Source organism: Camelina sativa, chromosome 6 (assembly GCF_000633955.1).
Source record: "Camelina sativa cultivar DH55 chromosome 6, Cs, whole genome shotgun sequence".
Lineage (NCBI taxonomy): Eukaryota > Viridiplantae > Streptophyta > Magnoliopsida > Brassicales > Brassicaceae > Camelina > Camelina sativa.
Window position 1 is genome coordinate 18,981,596 of NC_025690.1, and position 15,018 is coordinate 18,996,613.

The following is a 15,018-nucleotide window of genomic DNA, read 5'->3' on the forward strand; positions in this document are numbered from 1 at the left end:
GTTAAAGATATAAAGGGTTCATCATCCTCCTCCTGGTAAGTCTTTGTTTTCTTATCCTTCTGAATGATGTGATGTACCTTAATACCACTTGCGTTATACATTTTTTTGATCGCTGTACCTTTGTGCTAGTAAGTTGTAAGATTGGAATATGAAATGATTTGGAGATATAATTGGATGAGTTAGTAACTGATTTCAATTGGGAATTTCGATTCCATTTTTATTGCTTATGTGATTATTTTGATTGAGAGGGAAGAAGGATACAAATAAAAGAGTAAACTTTGGGTTAAAGTTGCAGAGCATTTCGAAAGTGGTTGATTTTTGTAACGAGGATGGAGCCTGAGAGAACAATTTTGCAGCACAGAGTAGACTTTCAGTTTGGATTCTATTTCATTGATGGATCAAAACTCCTTGTGAAAAAGCTTTTCTTTATGCATATTCACAGAAGATTCAAACTTTTATTGTTGCAGTCTTGCAGATTCCAGGGAAGATACCTTTTGGGGAGCTAAATATAGTTTCTAAGATTTTGGCACGGTTTGCTGATGAGCCATATCGAATGTTGCATGAAGACCAAACAACAAATAGTAAACCAACATAGCTAAAGTGCAAACCCCAAACCTTATAAAAGCCTCAGCTCCCAAAGATCCCATGAGAAAGATGTTTGTTGCGATTGATAAGCACGGGAGCCATGGGACTAACGGTACGCCCCACACTTTCGGTGTTCTTTGCTGAGGGACGAACAAAACAATCCCCAATGTCCCCAAGAACCAGAAAGGAACTGTTATTGTGTATCCGATCCATGATCCCTTAAGCCGCATCCCCCAATAAGCTGAGGTCCCCATTGAAGAAGCAACAACGACTAAGAGACAGATGATAAGCTTAAGAAGATCAGCTCTTGGAGTAACTTCTCTCACGTAGTATCTCCTCACGAGTAGTGCGACAGGCATCATTGTGAAGATAAAGAGAATACTTATCGATAGGAGGCTTGACAAAACATCTAAACCCGAAAAGAAAGCGATTAGAGCACTTGGAATTGATACTAGGAGGTTAGCGTTTATAGGTGTTCCGGTTTTGGGATGGACGAGTGCAAATATAGGCGGTATCATGTGTGTCCGTGCGATGTGAGTAACATATCGCGCGTGTGCTAGTGCTGCTACTAAAAGAACTGTGGTCATTCCTTTGAGAGCACCAAGCGCCACCAGGTACTTTCCCCATTTCATTCCAACGCTCTGAAATGCTACCGAGTAAGCTGCGTTTGGATCTATATCTGTGTACTTCTGCATCATACTCAAGGATAGTGCCATCAAGCAGTATATCACTGTTATTATCGACATTGAACCGAGTAACCCTATTGGTATGTCTCTTGATGGATTCTTGGTTTCTTCAGCCATTGTTGCTATGCTATCAAATCCTCCATACGCAAAGTACACAACTGCAGCTGCTCGGAACACTCCCTCAGGTCCATAAGGCAAGAATGGAGTCAGATTTGATGTGTCAGCGTGAATGAAACCCGCTACTATCACAAAAAATATCACAAAAGTGTTGATAGCAGAAGCTATCCAGTTGAGCAATGATGTCTTTCGGGTGCTGATCGATGCGATTGTGGTTGCAGCGGCTATAACCACAACAGCTATTGGGTCCAAGAGATTAAAACCGGAACTGAGATCTGTTTTGATCCGTAGAGCGTTGGGTTTGCGATTCAGAAGAGTAGCAAAATATGAAGTCCAGGCTCTAGCAACAGCTGCAGTCCCAACTATACTCTCAAGAAGTATGTTTCCTGCGGTGATGAAGGCCGCAAAATCCCCAAGCTCAATCCTTAAATAGGCGAAGGAACCACCAGCTACGGGGACTTCCATAGAGAATTCCGTGTAGCAGAAGACAGAGAGCATAGCAGAAACACCTGAAACAACATAAGACAACACAATAGCAGGTCCTGCTTGTTCATGAGCTTCTTGACCTGTCAAAACAAAGATTCCAGCTCCAATCACTGAGCCGAATCCGAACCATACTAAATCCCACCATGTCAGACACCTTTTCATCTCGTGCTCGCTCTGTTTCTTGAGCTCGAACCGCTCGGTCTCGTCATCAGACCTACTAACCAACCTGTTCTTGAACCTGGAACATGTCTGAGACAAAGCAGCTCTGTAACTACCAAAGCTCTGAAAAGATTCCTCAGGGAAGAAATCTCTCTTGCTCCATCTCCAGTACCCTCTCTCTTCACCATCCATTTTATCTCTCTTGCTTCAAAGATTTTGTTAATGAAAGAGAGCTAAAGAAACACAATAGTTTGACTAGTAGACGGTTTCATACAATTCTTTTGTACTTTTGTAGCCTCCCTCTTCTTCCAATGACACGAAACTATCGTCAACTATACTGTCCATTCAATTAAACTCCCCACTTTTTAGATTTGCTTTCGTCATCTACACCACTCTCATTGTCTTTACTTGAGTACCTCAAGGTCCCCAACCTTGAAAATTCATAATTCAGTGCCTTTACACTTAGGGGACTGTAATGTAATGAATTTGCAAATTAGACCTTGAATGTTTCAAAAGTACCACCACATTTAGTCCCTATTCTCAATTTGTCTTTTTTTTTTTTTTTGAACAACTTCCTATTCTCAATTTGTCAACTTCAGTTTTATATTGGAGAACTCAAGGTTTTAGATATTTTCTTCCTGAAATCGAATTTGATCAGTGAGAGAGACGGAGGAGATATGGGTGGTCAGAAGAAAGGCGGCGCTAGGGTTTCAGAGGATGCGGAGGAACAGAGTCCTCAACGGTTGCAAGCAATTCTTCTCGCCGATAGCTTCGCCACAAAATTCCGTCCCGTAACCCTAGAACGCCCAAAGGTACTGTTACCAATAGTAAATGTCCCGATGATTGGTTACACATTGGCATGGCTCGAATACGCTGGGATAGAGGAAGTATTCGTGTTCTGCTGTGCTCATGCGATTCAGATTATCGAATATCTGGAGAAATCTGAGTGGTACTCTCACCCAAACTTGGTTGTGAGAACGATTGAGTCTCACAAATCTATCAGTGCTGGAGATGCTTTGCGTTACATGTATGAACAACAGGCTGAGACGTCTCAGATTCAAGGTGATTTCGTTCTCGTTAGTGGTGATACTGTGAGTAATATGCCACTTGCTGATTTGATTCAAGAACACAGAGAGAGGAAGAAGAAGGATGAGAAAGCTATCATGACTATGGCTATTAAGCAGTCTAAATCATCGTCACTCACGCATCAGTCGAGATTAGGAACTGATCAGCTTTTCATTGCTGTGGATCCTTTGACAAAGCAGCTTCTTCATTACGAGGAGGATAAGATTGATCATCCAAGAGGGTCAGTTTGCTTAGATAAGTCGTTGTTGGAAAGTAACCCTTCTGTTTTAGTGTCTAATGATATGCAGGATTGCTATATTGACATATGTTCTCCTGAGGTGCTTAGTCTCTTTGAAGATAACTTTGATTATCAACATCTCCGTCGTCATTTTGTTAAAGGTGTGCTTGTTGATGATATTATGGGTTACAAGATTTTCACTCATGAGATTCATTCGAGCTATGCTGCTAGGATTGATAATTTCCGAAGCTATGACACGGTTAGTAAGGATATAATTCAGAGGTGGACATATCCTTATGTACCAGATATAAATTTTAGTGGAAACCGCCCTCTAAAGCTCGGGAGACAAGGGATATACCGGGCTTGTGATGCTGTTCTGTCACGATCTGCTGATGTTGGAGCTTCTTCTGTCATTGGATATGGCACGAAAATTGGTGATGGGGTTAAGATCTTGAACTCGGTTATTGGGAATGGATGTTCGATTGGATCAAATGTCGTGATAGAGGGATCATACATATGGAACAACGTTACGATTGAAGATGGGTGTGAGATAAGGAACGCTATTGTCTGTGATGGGGTGAAAATCAGAGCAGGAGCTGTTCTGGAGCCTGGTGTTGTTTTGTCTTTTAATGTTGTAGTTGGGCGGGACTTTGTTGTGCCTGCATACTCCAAGGTTTCCCTACTTCAACAGCCAACGACAGAAGACAGCGATGAAGAGCTGGAATATGCTGATAGTAGCAGCGGGACTGCAGATCATTTGTCAGGCCTAAATTTGCAAATGGAGTCCAAAGCATCTGAGCTTGGTCCTGATGGAGCAGGTTACATATGGGAAGTATGTGAAGGGGCTCATGATGAGGAGTGGAAGCATTCAGTTGCACCAATCCCCAAGGATAAACTTGCTGAGATTACTCAGGCCATAGACGATGATGACACCGATGATGAAAGTGTTGTCCCAACTTCTGGAGAGTTGAAATCTGATGCTGATAGTATTAACACTGATATGAATGATCCCAATGACGACTACTGTTACTTTGAGAAAGAGGTTGAAGGTACTGTCTTAAGGGCTGTTGAAGAAAACATCAAAGTGGACCTTGTAACTTTGGAGATTAATGGGCTCCGGTTGTCATACAACATGGAATCTGCAGATTGTGCAGGAGCAACATTCTACTCCATGATGAAACTAGCAGTTGATACTCCACACAACTCTGCTAGTGAGTTGTATAAAAACGCCGCGAGTATCATTACAAAATGGAAGGAGCTTCTTGGGTTCTATGTGAAGAAAATTGACGAACAGATAGAAGTGATTATGAAATTTGAAGAGATGTGCCAAGAACCTCCCAAAGAGTTGGGCCCTTTGTTTACACAAATCCTGCATCTTCTATATGACAAAGACGTGTTGCAAGAAGATGCCATCTTGAGATGGGCTGAAGAGAAAGCAGGCGCGGATGAAACTGACAAAGTATATCTTAAACAATGCGAGACATTCATACAGTGGCTTAAAGAAGCATCTGAGGAGGAAGATGAAGATGATGAAGATGAAGAAGACGATGACTGAACTGGTAAACATGAGTTGGATGGCTTTCAATTGATTGCCTCACATTTTGATTGATCATTTTACTTTTAAGAGATACTCTGTTTTTTTCTGTTATCATCAATAATCTTTTTTTTTTCCATGTCTTCTTCTGTTACTTCATGAGATGTTTTCTCATCTATCGAGTCTGCACATGTATGCGTTTGACGTATATTTTGAGTCTTTACTAAATCTCTTGTAATCGTCATGCAAGAAGAAATGTGTGTTTTATTTCATTTTCCAATTACTCCCTTTACTTTCTCTTATTTACAAATAATAGCATTACAATTTCACTAGATCTTCCCCTAGTTCCTGCGACGCGTTCTCTTCCTCTCGATTCGATCTTCTATCTTTAGACGAATCGGTGCTTGATCAAGGTTACGTAAGAACCCTAATTTTTGGATCCAAGAATCTAGAACCTCCCAAATGGAGAAGAATCTCGCCGGAGGCTCAATTTCGAGACCGAAATGGAGAAAAGTAGCTTACGGAGGGATGCAAATCGGATACGACGACAACTACACCGACGAATCATTCCTAGAAGAAATGGTGATGAACGCAAATGTGGTGAGGCGTGATTTGCTCAAGGTGATGAAGGACTCTGTCTCAATCTCTCAATACCTCTGCATCGTTGCGTTTGTAGTCTTGGTTTGGGTTCACACTCTTGAATCATCTTTGGACGAGAACTCGCTTTTGCTACTTGATCTCTCCCTCTTGGCATCTGGGTTCTTAATTCTCCTTTTAACCGAAGAAAAAATGTTGTCTTTGAGTCTCCTCTTGCGTTACCTCGTCAACATCTCTTTCTTCACCACGGGGCTTTACATCTTAGCTCCTATTTACCAGACGCTCACACGATCTATCAGCTCAGATTCGATATGGGCAGTCACGGTTTCGCTCCTCCTGCTTCACCTGTTCTTGCATGATTACTCTGGCTCCACCATTAGAGCTCCTGGAGCACTCAATACTCCGAATCTAACAAGTTGCATATCTGTCAATGCTTCAATCGTTGCTTCAGTCTTTGTTGCTTCACGTCTTCCTTCTAGGCTCCATGTCTTTGCTGTGATGCTTTTCTCACTCCAAGTCTTCCTCTTTGCTCCTCTCGTTGCTTACTGTATCAAGAAATTCTCATTTGGGTTGCATCTTGTCTTCTCCTTTGCTCTCATGGGTTTGACGCTTTACTCTATCTATGCTCTGCATAGACTCTTCTTCCTTGTCTTTCTTCTTCTTGTGCTTCTTGTCAATGTTGTATGTCCTTATTGGCTCATCAAGATGCAAGAGTATAAGTTTGAGATTAATGGTCCTTGGGATGAAGCCAAGCTTTGTTTCGACATTACAGATTGATTGATTAGTGATTACTCTCTTGATATTTTACTAGACTTGCCTCTCTTATTTTGTTTTGAGTCTCCCTATATAGTCTGATGTTAGATTTTGTGATGGTCAAGTTAATATAGTTAAACAATCATAACAGTCTCATGATATCAAACATATCGTAGTCAACTTGTCAACCAAGTCAGGATGGCCGAGTGGTCTAAGGCGCCAGACTCAAGTTCTGGTCTTCGTAAGAGGGCGTGGGTTCAAATCCCACTTCTGACAATTATTTTTCTATTATATGCTCTGTTTTATTTTTAAAAAGGTCATGTTCCAAACGCAAAACTATGTTGACAAAATACACACACAAGAAACATTTGCATTACACTCGATCATCTGGTAAAGTCTTAGACGGAGCCACCACATCTTTGCCACCGGAGGTGGACCATGCACAATCAGAGAAGGAGAAACTCACTGAACGCAGCGGCCGATTATTATTCCGTTGGTACGAGAAGACGCTCCTCTCGCTTCCGGCACTTCTGCTTCTGTATCCCTGCCGCGAGCTCCTCTCTTGAGGTAACACCAACGCCACATGGTCCACCCTCTTCTTCGTCAGTTGCGCCCGTACTTCTTCTGGTAACCGGAGCGTAAACCGGTCTAAATTATTTACCGGTTGAACCACAGAATGTCCGGTCGAATGCGATCTCGAGAATAATATCTGAGAGACGCGACAGTGTGACAACCTCGTTGACCATGACCGGTACGCTCTGTTTGCATTGGTCCACGTCACACCATCGAACAAATGCGCGTTTGCAGAATCCGAATTTGGATCCGGAATCAAGACGCTCCTCTCACCCGGTTGGAAGAAAAGATCCACACGACAAAGCGGACACGTGGAGTGATCAGAGAGCCAGGCATTTACGCAATCAGCGTGAAACACGTGACAACAACTAGGTATCAAACGCAGCGTTTCATCGTCTTCAAACTCACATAGACACACCGCACACTCGACTCCACCTATCCCGATCCTACGCTCCTTCACCTCAGAGTAGAGAAACGTCGGGAACGAGTTGATGATAGCCTCGTCGAGCCCGCGCGTCGCCGTAATACTCGTACGGGATTCATCGTCGGAGGAGTCTGTGAACGGGTTGATGATGGATTGTGCAGAGTGAAACTGGCGAGAAGTCCAACGAAAGCAAACCGAAGCCAAGCCGACAACGAAGATGGCGAATAGCAAAAGCGTGATTACTATGATGGCTAGGTCGATTGCTTTTGTCTCGGTTCCGCCAGGCTGCGCCATTACGTAATCTGATGATTCGTCCGTTACGTACTGGAGCAACACTCTTATTTTTCTCTCAAGAAATACCATATGATTTTCATGAACAGAAGTATACAATTAGTTGTCTTTGTGGTGTATATAAGACATATGGATAAACTACGAACGAAAGTATTCACTCTCAAATCTTACCTAGGCCATTTTTTTCTATTGGTTTTAATGTCTTACCTAGTAGGCCTTTTCTTAATATATATATATCAAACATTTAATATCAAAAAGGTTGACACAATAATTAGCTTGCCATAACCAAATTCAAAATAAGAATCTTCATAAATAGGTATATAATAAATATGCTTAATGCATAAAGCATGTGTGTTGACCAGTTTATTGATTTCCAAAAATCTTTAGTAAATTCTCAAATTATTCAGTATAATGCCAAAATTGCAATATGATCCAAGGAAAGAAAAGACTGATCTAATTTCACAAACGTGAAAAAAATGCACCACACCATTATTCCAGGCGAAACTAAACCATATTTTTTATTGGTACTGTATAGGTGTTTGTTTATACATCAATCTTTGTGAGATAGATGGAGTATTACATAGTGGACGATCTACTCAAATGTCACAAAAACAAGCGGAAGATGACGTGACTATCTAGCAAAAGTAACTTAGCGAGATACCTTTTAGTTCACCGTCACTTGCTATCAATTGTGTAAAACCCATTTGGTACATTTCAAAGATTCACGATCTCACACTTTTTTTCCCCTGAAACCATTAAACAATTCTTTTTTTTTTTTGACAAACAATAATTGTCATTTTTGTTGGGTCATGCTCAAACAGTCAAAAGTCAAAAAAGCGAATACGAGGCATAACAACATTTAATCCCAAAAACAAATTGTAAAAATAAAAAAAACAATTATTTACACTCGTTCATCCGGTCGGAGGCGTTCGAAAGACCGTTCACCAGCTTCAATCGCTGTCGGAAGATTCTTAGGCCCATCTCCGGAGCAAGCTGACCGGACAGAACCACTCCGAAAAGAGAATGAGAAAGACAGCGAATGCAGCCGTCGACCATTATTATAATTCTTCCGTCCGTACGAGAAGACGCTTCTACCGCTCCCGACGCTACCGCTTCGGTAACCACTCCGTGAACTCCTCGCCTGAGGTAATAACGCCACGTGTCCCATCGTCGTCCTTGATGTCTTCATCAGCTGGCGTCTTACATCATCCGGTAACCTCAACGTAAACCGGTCTAAATTCCCAACCGGTTGAACCAGCGAATGTCCGGTCGAGTGAGATCTCGGGAATAAAATACCAGTTATACGCCAGCTAGACAATCCCGTTGACTTTGACCGAGGCGTTATGTTGCTATTGGTCCACGTCACACCATCCAGCAAATACGCGTCCGAAGATTCCAAAACCCCCCTTCCTCTGTCAGGATCCATACCCGACGAAACCGTACCCGGGTCCGAAACCATGTAGCTCTCACTGCTACTACTCTCGTCGTCACCCGTTTGGTCGAGGAAAAGATCCGCTCTACNTAGTTCACCGTCACTTGCTATCAATTGTGTAAAACCCATTTGGTACATTTCAAAGATTCACGATCTCACACTTTTTTTCCCCTGAAACCATTAAACAATTCTTTTTTTTTTTTGACAAACAATAATTGTCATTTTTGTTGGGTCATGCTCAAACAGTCAAAAGTCAAAAAAGCGAATACGAGGCATAACAACATTTAATCCCAAAAACAAATTGTAAAAATAAAAAAAACAATTATTTACACTCGTTCATCCGGTCGGAGGCGTTCGAAAGACCGTTCACCAGCTTCAATCGCTGTCGGAAGATTCTTAGGCCCATCTCCGGAGCAAGCTGACCGGACAGAACCACTCCGAAAAGAGAATGAGAAAGACAGCGAATGCAGCCGTCGACCATTATTATAATTCTTCCGTCCGTACGAGAAGACGCTTCTACCGCTCCCGACGCTACCGCTTCGGTAACCACTCCGTGAACTCCTCGCCTGAGGTAATAACGCCACGTGTCCCATCGTCGTCCTTGATGTCTTCATCAGCTGGCGTCTTACATCATCCGGTAACCTCAACGTAAACCGGTCTAAATTCCCAACCGGTTGAACCAGCGAATGTCCGGTCGAGTGAGATCTCGGGAATAAAATACCAGTTATACGCCAGCTAGACAATCCCGTTGACTTTGACCGAGGCGTTATGTTGCTATTGGTCCACGTCACACCATCCAGCAAATACGCGTCCGAAGATTCCAAAACCCCCCTTCCTCTGTCAGGATCCATACCCGACGAAACCGTACCCGGGTCCGAAACCATGTAGCTCTCACTGCTACTACTCTCGTCGTCACCCGTTTGGTCGAGGAAAAGATCCGCTCTACAGAGAGGACACGTGGAATGATCGGAGAGCCAGACGTCGACGCAATCGGTGTGAAACACGTGGCAACAAGGAGGCATCATACGCAGCGTTTCGTCGTCTTCGAATTCGCAGAGACAAACCGCACACTCGGCACCACCTTTCCCGATCCGCACCGTCTTCACCTCGGAGTAAAGAAACGTCGGGAAAGATTCAATAGCCTCCGCGTCGAGTCCACGCGCCGTCGACCTCGTGATCCTGACAACGCGGGCCTCGGCGTCTGCGTCGGTGGATTGGAAGACTGAGGGACGTGAGTAAAACGGCGCGTTGCTACGACGACAGAAGATGGAGCCAAAGACCATGACAAAGATCACGATGAACAGAACCGTGATCACTATCACAACAGGATCGTTGGCTTTCGTTTGAGGTGCGGGTGGTGTGGTCTGACCGGATCCATAAGGAACGGACTGAAGCAAGAGCAAGAAGACGAGAAGCAAGACAAGGTTGCAACGTGTGATCCAAAGGCTGGAGTTTGTGTCGATGATCGCCATATGATGATCATCATATGTAAGTGAAGGAGAAGAAGAGGTTTTGTTTGGTGTGAAAATATAAAGGTGGTTAGAGAGAGTCAACGTCTGGGTTTGTGGAAACCCACGGGGGTGTAAAGAGTCGTTGCGTTACTGTGGATCATAACACTTGCTTATTGTATTTTTATTAGTAAAAGGCAATTTTATTTGATTTGATCTATTCACACCTTTGACTTTGAAGAAGTCTAGTGTATCCTTTTTGTACTTTTACAGCTTGGAAAGATTACATTACACCACTTCTAACGATGAAACATTTCACGTACGTCTGCAATTAGTGGTAACAATCTTTTTCGAAATTAATAGAAAATCTCAATGATTTAAGTTATACGTTCTTAACAAAATATATCTTTGTGAAAATAATAAATGGGGCTATATCTTATCTATAACTTAAAATCTTGTATAAATGAAACAAAGTTAATGGTTTAGTAAATCTTATCCATTAAAAGTTTTTGAAATAAATGTATTCTAAGTGGAAAACTACAATAGCAAGATTTTCTAATGCAGAATCATCACAAGTTATTTTTTCTTATTTTTTTTTAAAAGTTTCTATGTTTAGCTAATCTTTTTAGTTCTCTTTGTATTAAAGGATAATTAAATAAGGAGATTAAAATAGTTTAGGTGTATAAAATTGTTGAATAAATTGTGTTACTAGTAATAACCAAAATTGACATCTCAATACAGAATTGGCATCCGAAAGCTAACCTCGGACAATTCATATATGATAATAACGTATATAGTAATACTTAATCTTGAGCCATATATGAGTCCACTAGCGAGTATCATATATCGGACCATATATAAATTTAATAATTGCAAGTGTAGGAATCTAATTATTATTTTTGGCTATATCCAAAACAAAAATAAGTGTTTATCATTTGACATCGTGACAACTATAAACTTTCTATATACCATCACAATCCAATCAGCCTATGTAATTCACGACCATCATCATTGACTTAGATAATACAAAATTAAATATAGCAAAACTTATGAAAAATTTGATGTTAGTTATCTCGTGCGGGTTTCATCCAAAAACATTAACGAATCATGGAGTGTTCAATAATAGACCCAAGATCCAATCATTACTTTGTTGGAGGAGACACTTCAAAACCAAAACACAAGGAGACAAACAAATTTCATTAGATAAATGACGGCCAAATCAGTCTGCGATCTAAACTGCTCTATTTTTAAGGTGGATAACAAACCACTGTAGACTAATTCTATTTGTATGCAAAAGCGATTCACAGTTGATCATTGCAGTTTTATTTCTGTTTTATTTGGACCACACCATTACGGACTACATTTACTAAATGGTAAATAAAAAGCGATCCAGTCCGCATACATATTTGTTCGCCCCAATCGCTACAACCATTCACGCCTTAATAATAAATTAATACATTATTCAAAATCTTAGTCATCACATCATTGTTGTTTATTTAAGTATATACGACGCCGTGTTTGTATAAATTTAAAACATCCTTTTAATTGGGGGCTGATTTAGAAATCGTTACTTTTATGAGGGTCATTTTGCAAATTCCATTTCCCAAGTTTTCTTTCACCTTCTCCGGCGAACCAAACCTTTACAATCGGGATTTCGAAAAACCCTAAATCAGCAAAAAGGGAGATCGTCGTCCGTCGATCTAAGAAAGCTCGAGTGTTCATCATCTAAACGAGGGATTATGAAGGTAAATTGGTCAATCGTCCGTCAGGTTTTTCACCGCCGGTTCTCCACTCTCCGGTCCTCGACACCATCTTCGCGATTATCCACTTTTTCCAGTTCCGTCGGACCTCTTATGTTGGCGCCAAACTCGTTGTCGTCGATGATCGCCAGGAACTCGTTGTTTACTGCCTCCAATACTGGCCGATCCATAGATTGTAACTTCTCAAGCACTTCTCTTCTCCACCGGAGAAGCCTCTGTTCAGAAGCTGGAGGTAATTGGTTCTGCGGGTTCTTGTGTATTTGCGTAAAGATTGGAATTTGCAATCTAGTATATGATCTAGGTTAAAAAACGAGACGGATGAGAGAAAAAAGTAATGAAATTGGGAATTCATTTGTGCTCAGAAATGAATATAATCTTGCAATTTTGATATTAGGTGAGAAAGGTGTTGTTATGGTGAAATCAGAGGAAGATTTCACCAGTGCAATGAGCAAAGCTCAAGGTAAAACATTATCGGATGTGTTATTACTTACTTCACACACTAAGTGAATGTGACTTCGTATGATTCTCTGCTTATGTTGTCTCTTCATGTTTATCTGTATTTAGATGGATCTCTACCCTCCATCTTCTATTTCACTGCAGCTTGGTGTGGACCATGTATGTTGTTTCTTCAGAATCTGAGTTTTGTTCTGTATAGATATTCTTTTTTTGTGAGTGCCCTTATTAGTTGGTGTTCCATTTTACTTCAGGCAGGTTTATCTCTCCTGTAATCGTGGAGCTTAGTAAACAATATCCCGATGTAACTACGTATAAAGTCGACATTGATGAGGTATGTTGATTTGTTCTGCTTTTGTCTATTGTCCTTGACTTTCTTTGAATAAAAACCTTCCCACAGTGTTTTGAGCTTCAACCAAAGAATAAGATTATTTGGTGTTCTGTATACAACTTGGCTCGCCACACTCTGTTTCAATGTTTATACCTACTTTCGTATGTGATAAGAGTTAGGGAGTAAAGATAGCTGAAACATACAATAATGTTCAAGCATCTTTTTACCGTTCTTTGATCAATAATCTTCTGTTCTCATGAACGTCCGATTAAAACTTAATTAACAAAGATATTATTTCTTGCATATATTTGTAGGGTGGGATTTCAAAGACTATCAGCGAGTTGAATATCACAGCTGTGGTGAGCTTCGTTACCTATTCTTTCTAGAACATAATTCTACATTATAAAATCAGCAGGAATGACTCATATGTTGAACCAATCTCATGACCATTTATGATGCAGCCAACACTTCATTTCTTCAAAGGAGGCTCGAAGAAAGGGGAGATTGTGGGTGCAGATGTGACGAAGCTGAAGAATCTCATGGAACAGCTCTACAAGTAACTGTTCCAGTAAAAAAGGTGTTGAAAACTTTGCAAGATAGTTTGAGACTGTGCAATCAAATCAATGTTAAACGTTTATTTCTTCCTTTTACAAGAACCAGGCCGATGTAGTTTTCTCCAAATATGGTTGGATGGTTCATATTGGTTAACCAAGGAACTGAGGGTGGAGAATGTATGCAAAATATGATCTCTTTTGAATAATAATTGCTGAATCCGTTGCCTTTTAGTATTTAAAGCGTTTGAAGTGAGATGTGATTACTTTTAGCAAATAATTGACAAAGATAGGAAAGCTCTGTATATCATAATAAATTTGACAAAGTTTTCAATATATATATATACAATAAAGTCGACAGTTTTCAATCTATGAAGTTCTATAATGTCCAATAAAATCGACAGTCGACACCCCCGACATTAAAATTTTGACTCTCTCTGCCATGGCTAAAAGCCTAAAACTGGTCCTATTATAAATGGGACGCTTTTGTTGGAAAATTGATGAGTACGCTGTAGAGTAATAAATGTGTAGGCAAACAGTGGAATCAGCCGAACAACTATTTGATCTGAAGAGCAAATAATTTTTTGGTCTACACTCTACAGTGTATAAAAGTAAGAAGGTATATATACAGTACGTACAATTATGTTTTGTTTTATATGGAAGTTAATTTCAAAGGAGTTGAAACCTACGGAGTCAAAGAGAGGGTTAGGCGAACAAACTGCCGGAGGAGGACTTTGGGCCTTGGAATGAGACAGGAAGAAGGGTATTATGGTCATTTACGATACTACTACTGTTCTGTTGTCTTCTTCTTCGTCTCTCTCTCCCCTCGCGCATCTTCAGTGCTATAAAACTAACCAACGCGTAGATTGAACATTTTAGAGTGAGATTTACGTTTGAAGGTTTCGATAGACGAAGATGATGAAGGAGCCAACAACGACGGAGATAGAAGAAATTGGAACTTCAGCTGTCACGACGATGCCTCCTCCTTCTCTGACGACGGGGTCACCTCACCAGGCGTTAGTGGAGAGGCTCAAGGATTACGGACAGGAAGATGTTTTCGCTCTCTGGGATGAACTTTCACCGGAAGAGCGAGATCTCCTCCTCAGAGACATCGAGGTGAATCGGAGAATTTACACAGTTCCTCCGTTTCATTTTCGAATTTTTTTTTTTTCATCTTAAATATTCCTCTACTAATTCAGCAAAATTAGCTGAAGATCCTACAAATTACTGTGAATCATTTTCTCAATTTCGCATTTGATTTGGATTATTGTAAGTGTGATGTGTCTATCTCATCTTCCAGAATTTGGATCTTCCAAGAATAGATCGGATCACCAGATGCTCCCTTCACTCTCAAGGTTCATCATCTCTATTATTGACCTCAAACCAAAAGTTTTCTTTGATATAGAGAATTAATCGACCTCTGTTTTTGACCTTATTTAGGGTTGCCAGTGGCTGCAATAGAACCGGTGCCGGAGAATTGTGTGTCAACGGTTGATGAAAGGACAAAGGAAGACAGAGAAAAATGGTGGAGAATG

At 40.9% G+C, this 15,018-nt stretch overlaps 8 protein-coding genes and 1 non-coding gene across 9 annotated transcripts in view; 5 read left to right on the forward strand and 4 right to left on the reverse strand.

Annotated features, from left to right (window-relative positions):
• On the reverse strand, positions 68–2,475 carry LOC104792252 (cationic amino acid transporter 5-like). The gene has a single exon (XM_010518362.2). It carries the CDS (start codon positions 2,223–2,225, stop codon positions 516–518), a length of 1,710 nt encoding a protein of 569 aa, XP_010516664.1. The 5' UTR covers positions 2,226–2,475; the 3' UTR covers positions 68–515.
• Positions 2,596–5,142, forward strand: LOC104792253 (translation initiation factor eIF-2B subunit epsilon-like). The gene has a single exon (XM_010518363.2). It carries the CDS (start codon positions 2,711–2,713, stop codon positions 4,889–4,891), a length of 2,181 nt encoding a protein of 726 aa, XP_010516665.1. The 5' UTR covers positions 2,596–2,710; the 3' UTR covers positions 4,892–5,142.
• Positions 5,196–6,279, forward strand: LOC104792254 (putative phosphatidylinositol N-acetylglucosaminyltransferase subunit C). The gene has a single exon (XM_010518364.2). The coding sequence runs from the start codon at positions 5,333–5,335 to the stop codon at positions 6,242–6,244; it is 912 nt and encodes a 303-aa protein (XP_010516666.1). The 5' UTR covers positions 5,196–5,332; the 3' UTR covers positions 6,245–6,279.
• Positions 6,413–6,496, forward strand: TRNAL-CAA. The gene has a single exon. It is a non-coding gene; the product is annotated as a tRNA-Leu (tRNA).
• On the reverse strand, positions 6,594–7,707 carry LOC104699239 (RING-H2 finger protein ATL38-like). The gene has a single exon (XM_010414572.2). It carries the CDS (start codon positions 7,578–7,580, stop codon positions 6,594–6,596), a length of 987 nt encoding a protein of 328 aa, XP_010412874.1. The 5' UTR covers positions 7,581–7,707.
• On the reverse strand, positions 8,335–9,069 carry LOC109125047 (E3 ubiquitin-protein ligase ATL9-like). Its single transcript, XM_019246396.1, has one exon. The coding sequence runs from the start codon at positions 9,067–9,069 to the stop codon at positions 8,410–8,412; it is 660 nt and encodes a 219-aa protein (XP_019101941.1). The 3' UTR covers positions 8,335–8,409.
• LOC104792255 (E3 ubiquitin-protein ligase ATL9-like) lies at positions 9,192–10,555 on the reverse strand. The gene has a single exon (XM_010518366.2). The coding sequence runs from the start codon at positions 10,410–10,412 to the stop codon at positions 9,267–9,269; it is 1,146 nt and encodes a 381-aa protein (XP_010516668.1). The 5' UTR covers positions 10,413–10,555; the 3' UTR covers positions 9,192–9,266.
• LOC104792256 (thioredoxin O1, mitochondrial-like) lies at positions 11,975–13,720 on the forward strand. The gene is made up of 6 exons (XM_010518368.2): positions 11,975–12,380; positions 12,543–12,608; positions 12,713–12,763; positions 12,856–12,935; positions 13,247–13,291; positions 13,394–13,720. The coding sequence occupies exons 1-6, from the start codon at positions 12,128–12,130 to the stop codon at positions 13,490–13,492; spliced, it is 594 nt and encodes a 197-aa protein (XP_010516670.1). The 5' UTR covers positions 11,975–12,127; the 3' UTR covers positions 13,493–13,720.
• The window catches only part of LOC104792257 (UDP-N-acetylglucosamine diphosphorylase 2), an 8,250-nt gene continuing 7,535 nt past the window's right edge, over positions 14,304–15,018 (forward strand). The window contains exons 1-3 of the mRNA XM_019246918.1: positions 14,304–14,599; positions 14,784–14,838; positions 14,924–15,008. Of these exons, the coding sequence (XP_019102463.1) occupies positions 14,399–14,599; positions 14,784–14,838; positions 14,924–15,008 (341 nt within the window). The 5' untranslated portion in view covers positions 14,304–14,398. The remainder of the gene's footprint in view (positions 14,600–14,783; positions 14,839–14,923; positions 15,009–15,018) is intronic.

What these genes read in the sequence shown, in the direction of transcription:
- LOC104792252 (XM_010518362.2), bottom strand. Translation starts at nt 2,225, where the DNA reads ATGGATGGTGAAGAGAGAGGGTACTGGAGATGGAGCAAGAGAGATTTC.
- LOC104792253 (XM_010518363.2), top strand. Translation starts at nt 2,711, where the DNA reads ATGGGTGGTCAGAAGAAAGGCGGCGCTAGGGTTTCAGAGGATGCGGAG.
- LOC104792254 (XM_010518364.2), top strand. Translation starts at nt 5,333, where the DNA reads ATGGAGAAGAATCTCGCCGGAGGCTCAATTTCGAGACCGAAATGGAGA.
- LOC104699239 (XM_010414572.2), bottom strand. Translation starts at nt 7,580, where the DNA reads ATGGTATTTCTTGAGAGAAAAATAAGAGTGTTGCTCCAGTACGTAACG.
- LOC104792255 (XM_010518366.2), bottom strand. Translation starts at nt 10,412, where the DNA reads ATGGCGATCATCGACACAAACTCCAGCCTTTGGATCACACGTTGCAAC.
- LOC104792256 (XM_010518368.2), top strand. Translation starts at nt 12,128, where the DNA reads ATGAAGGTAAATTGGTCAATCGTCCGTCAGGTTTTTCACCGCCGGTTC. An exon ending in CCTCTGTTCAGAAGCTGGAG is followed by an intron (nt 12,381 to 12,542) that starts GTAATTGGTTCT and finishes TTTTGATATTAG; the next exon opens with GTGAGAAAGGTGTTGTTATG. An exon ending in AGTTGAATATCACAGCTGTG is followed by an intron (nt 13,292 to 13,393) that starts GTGAGCTTCGTT and finishes TTTATGATGCAG; the next exon opens with CCAACACTTCATTTCTTCAA.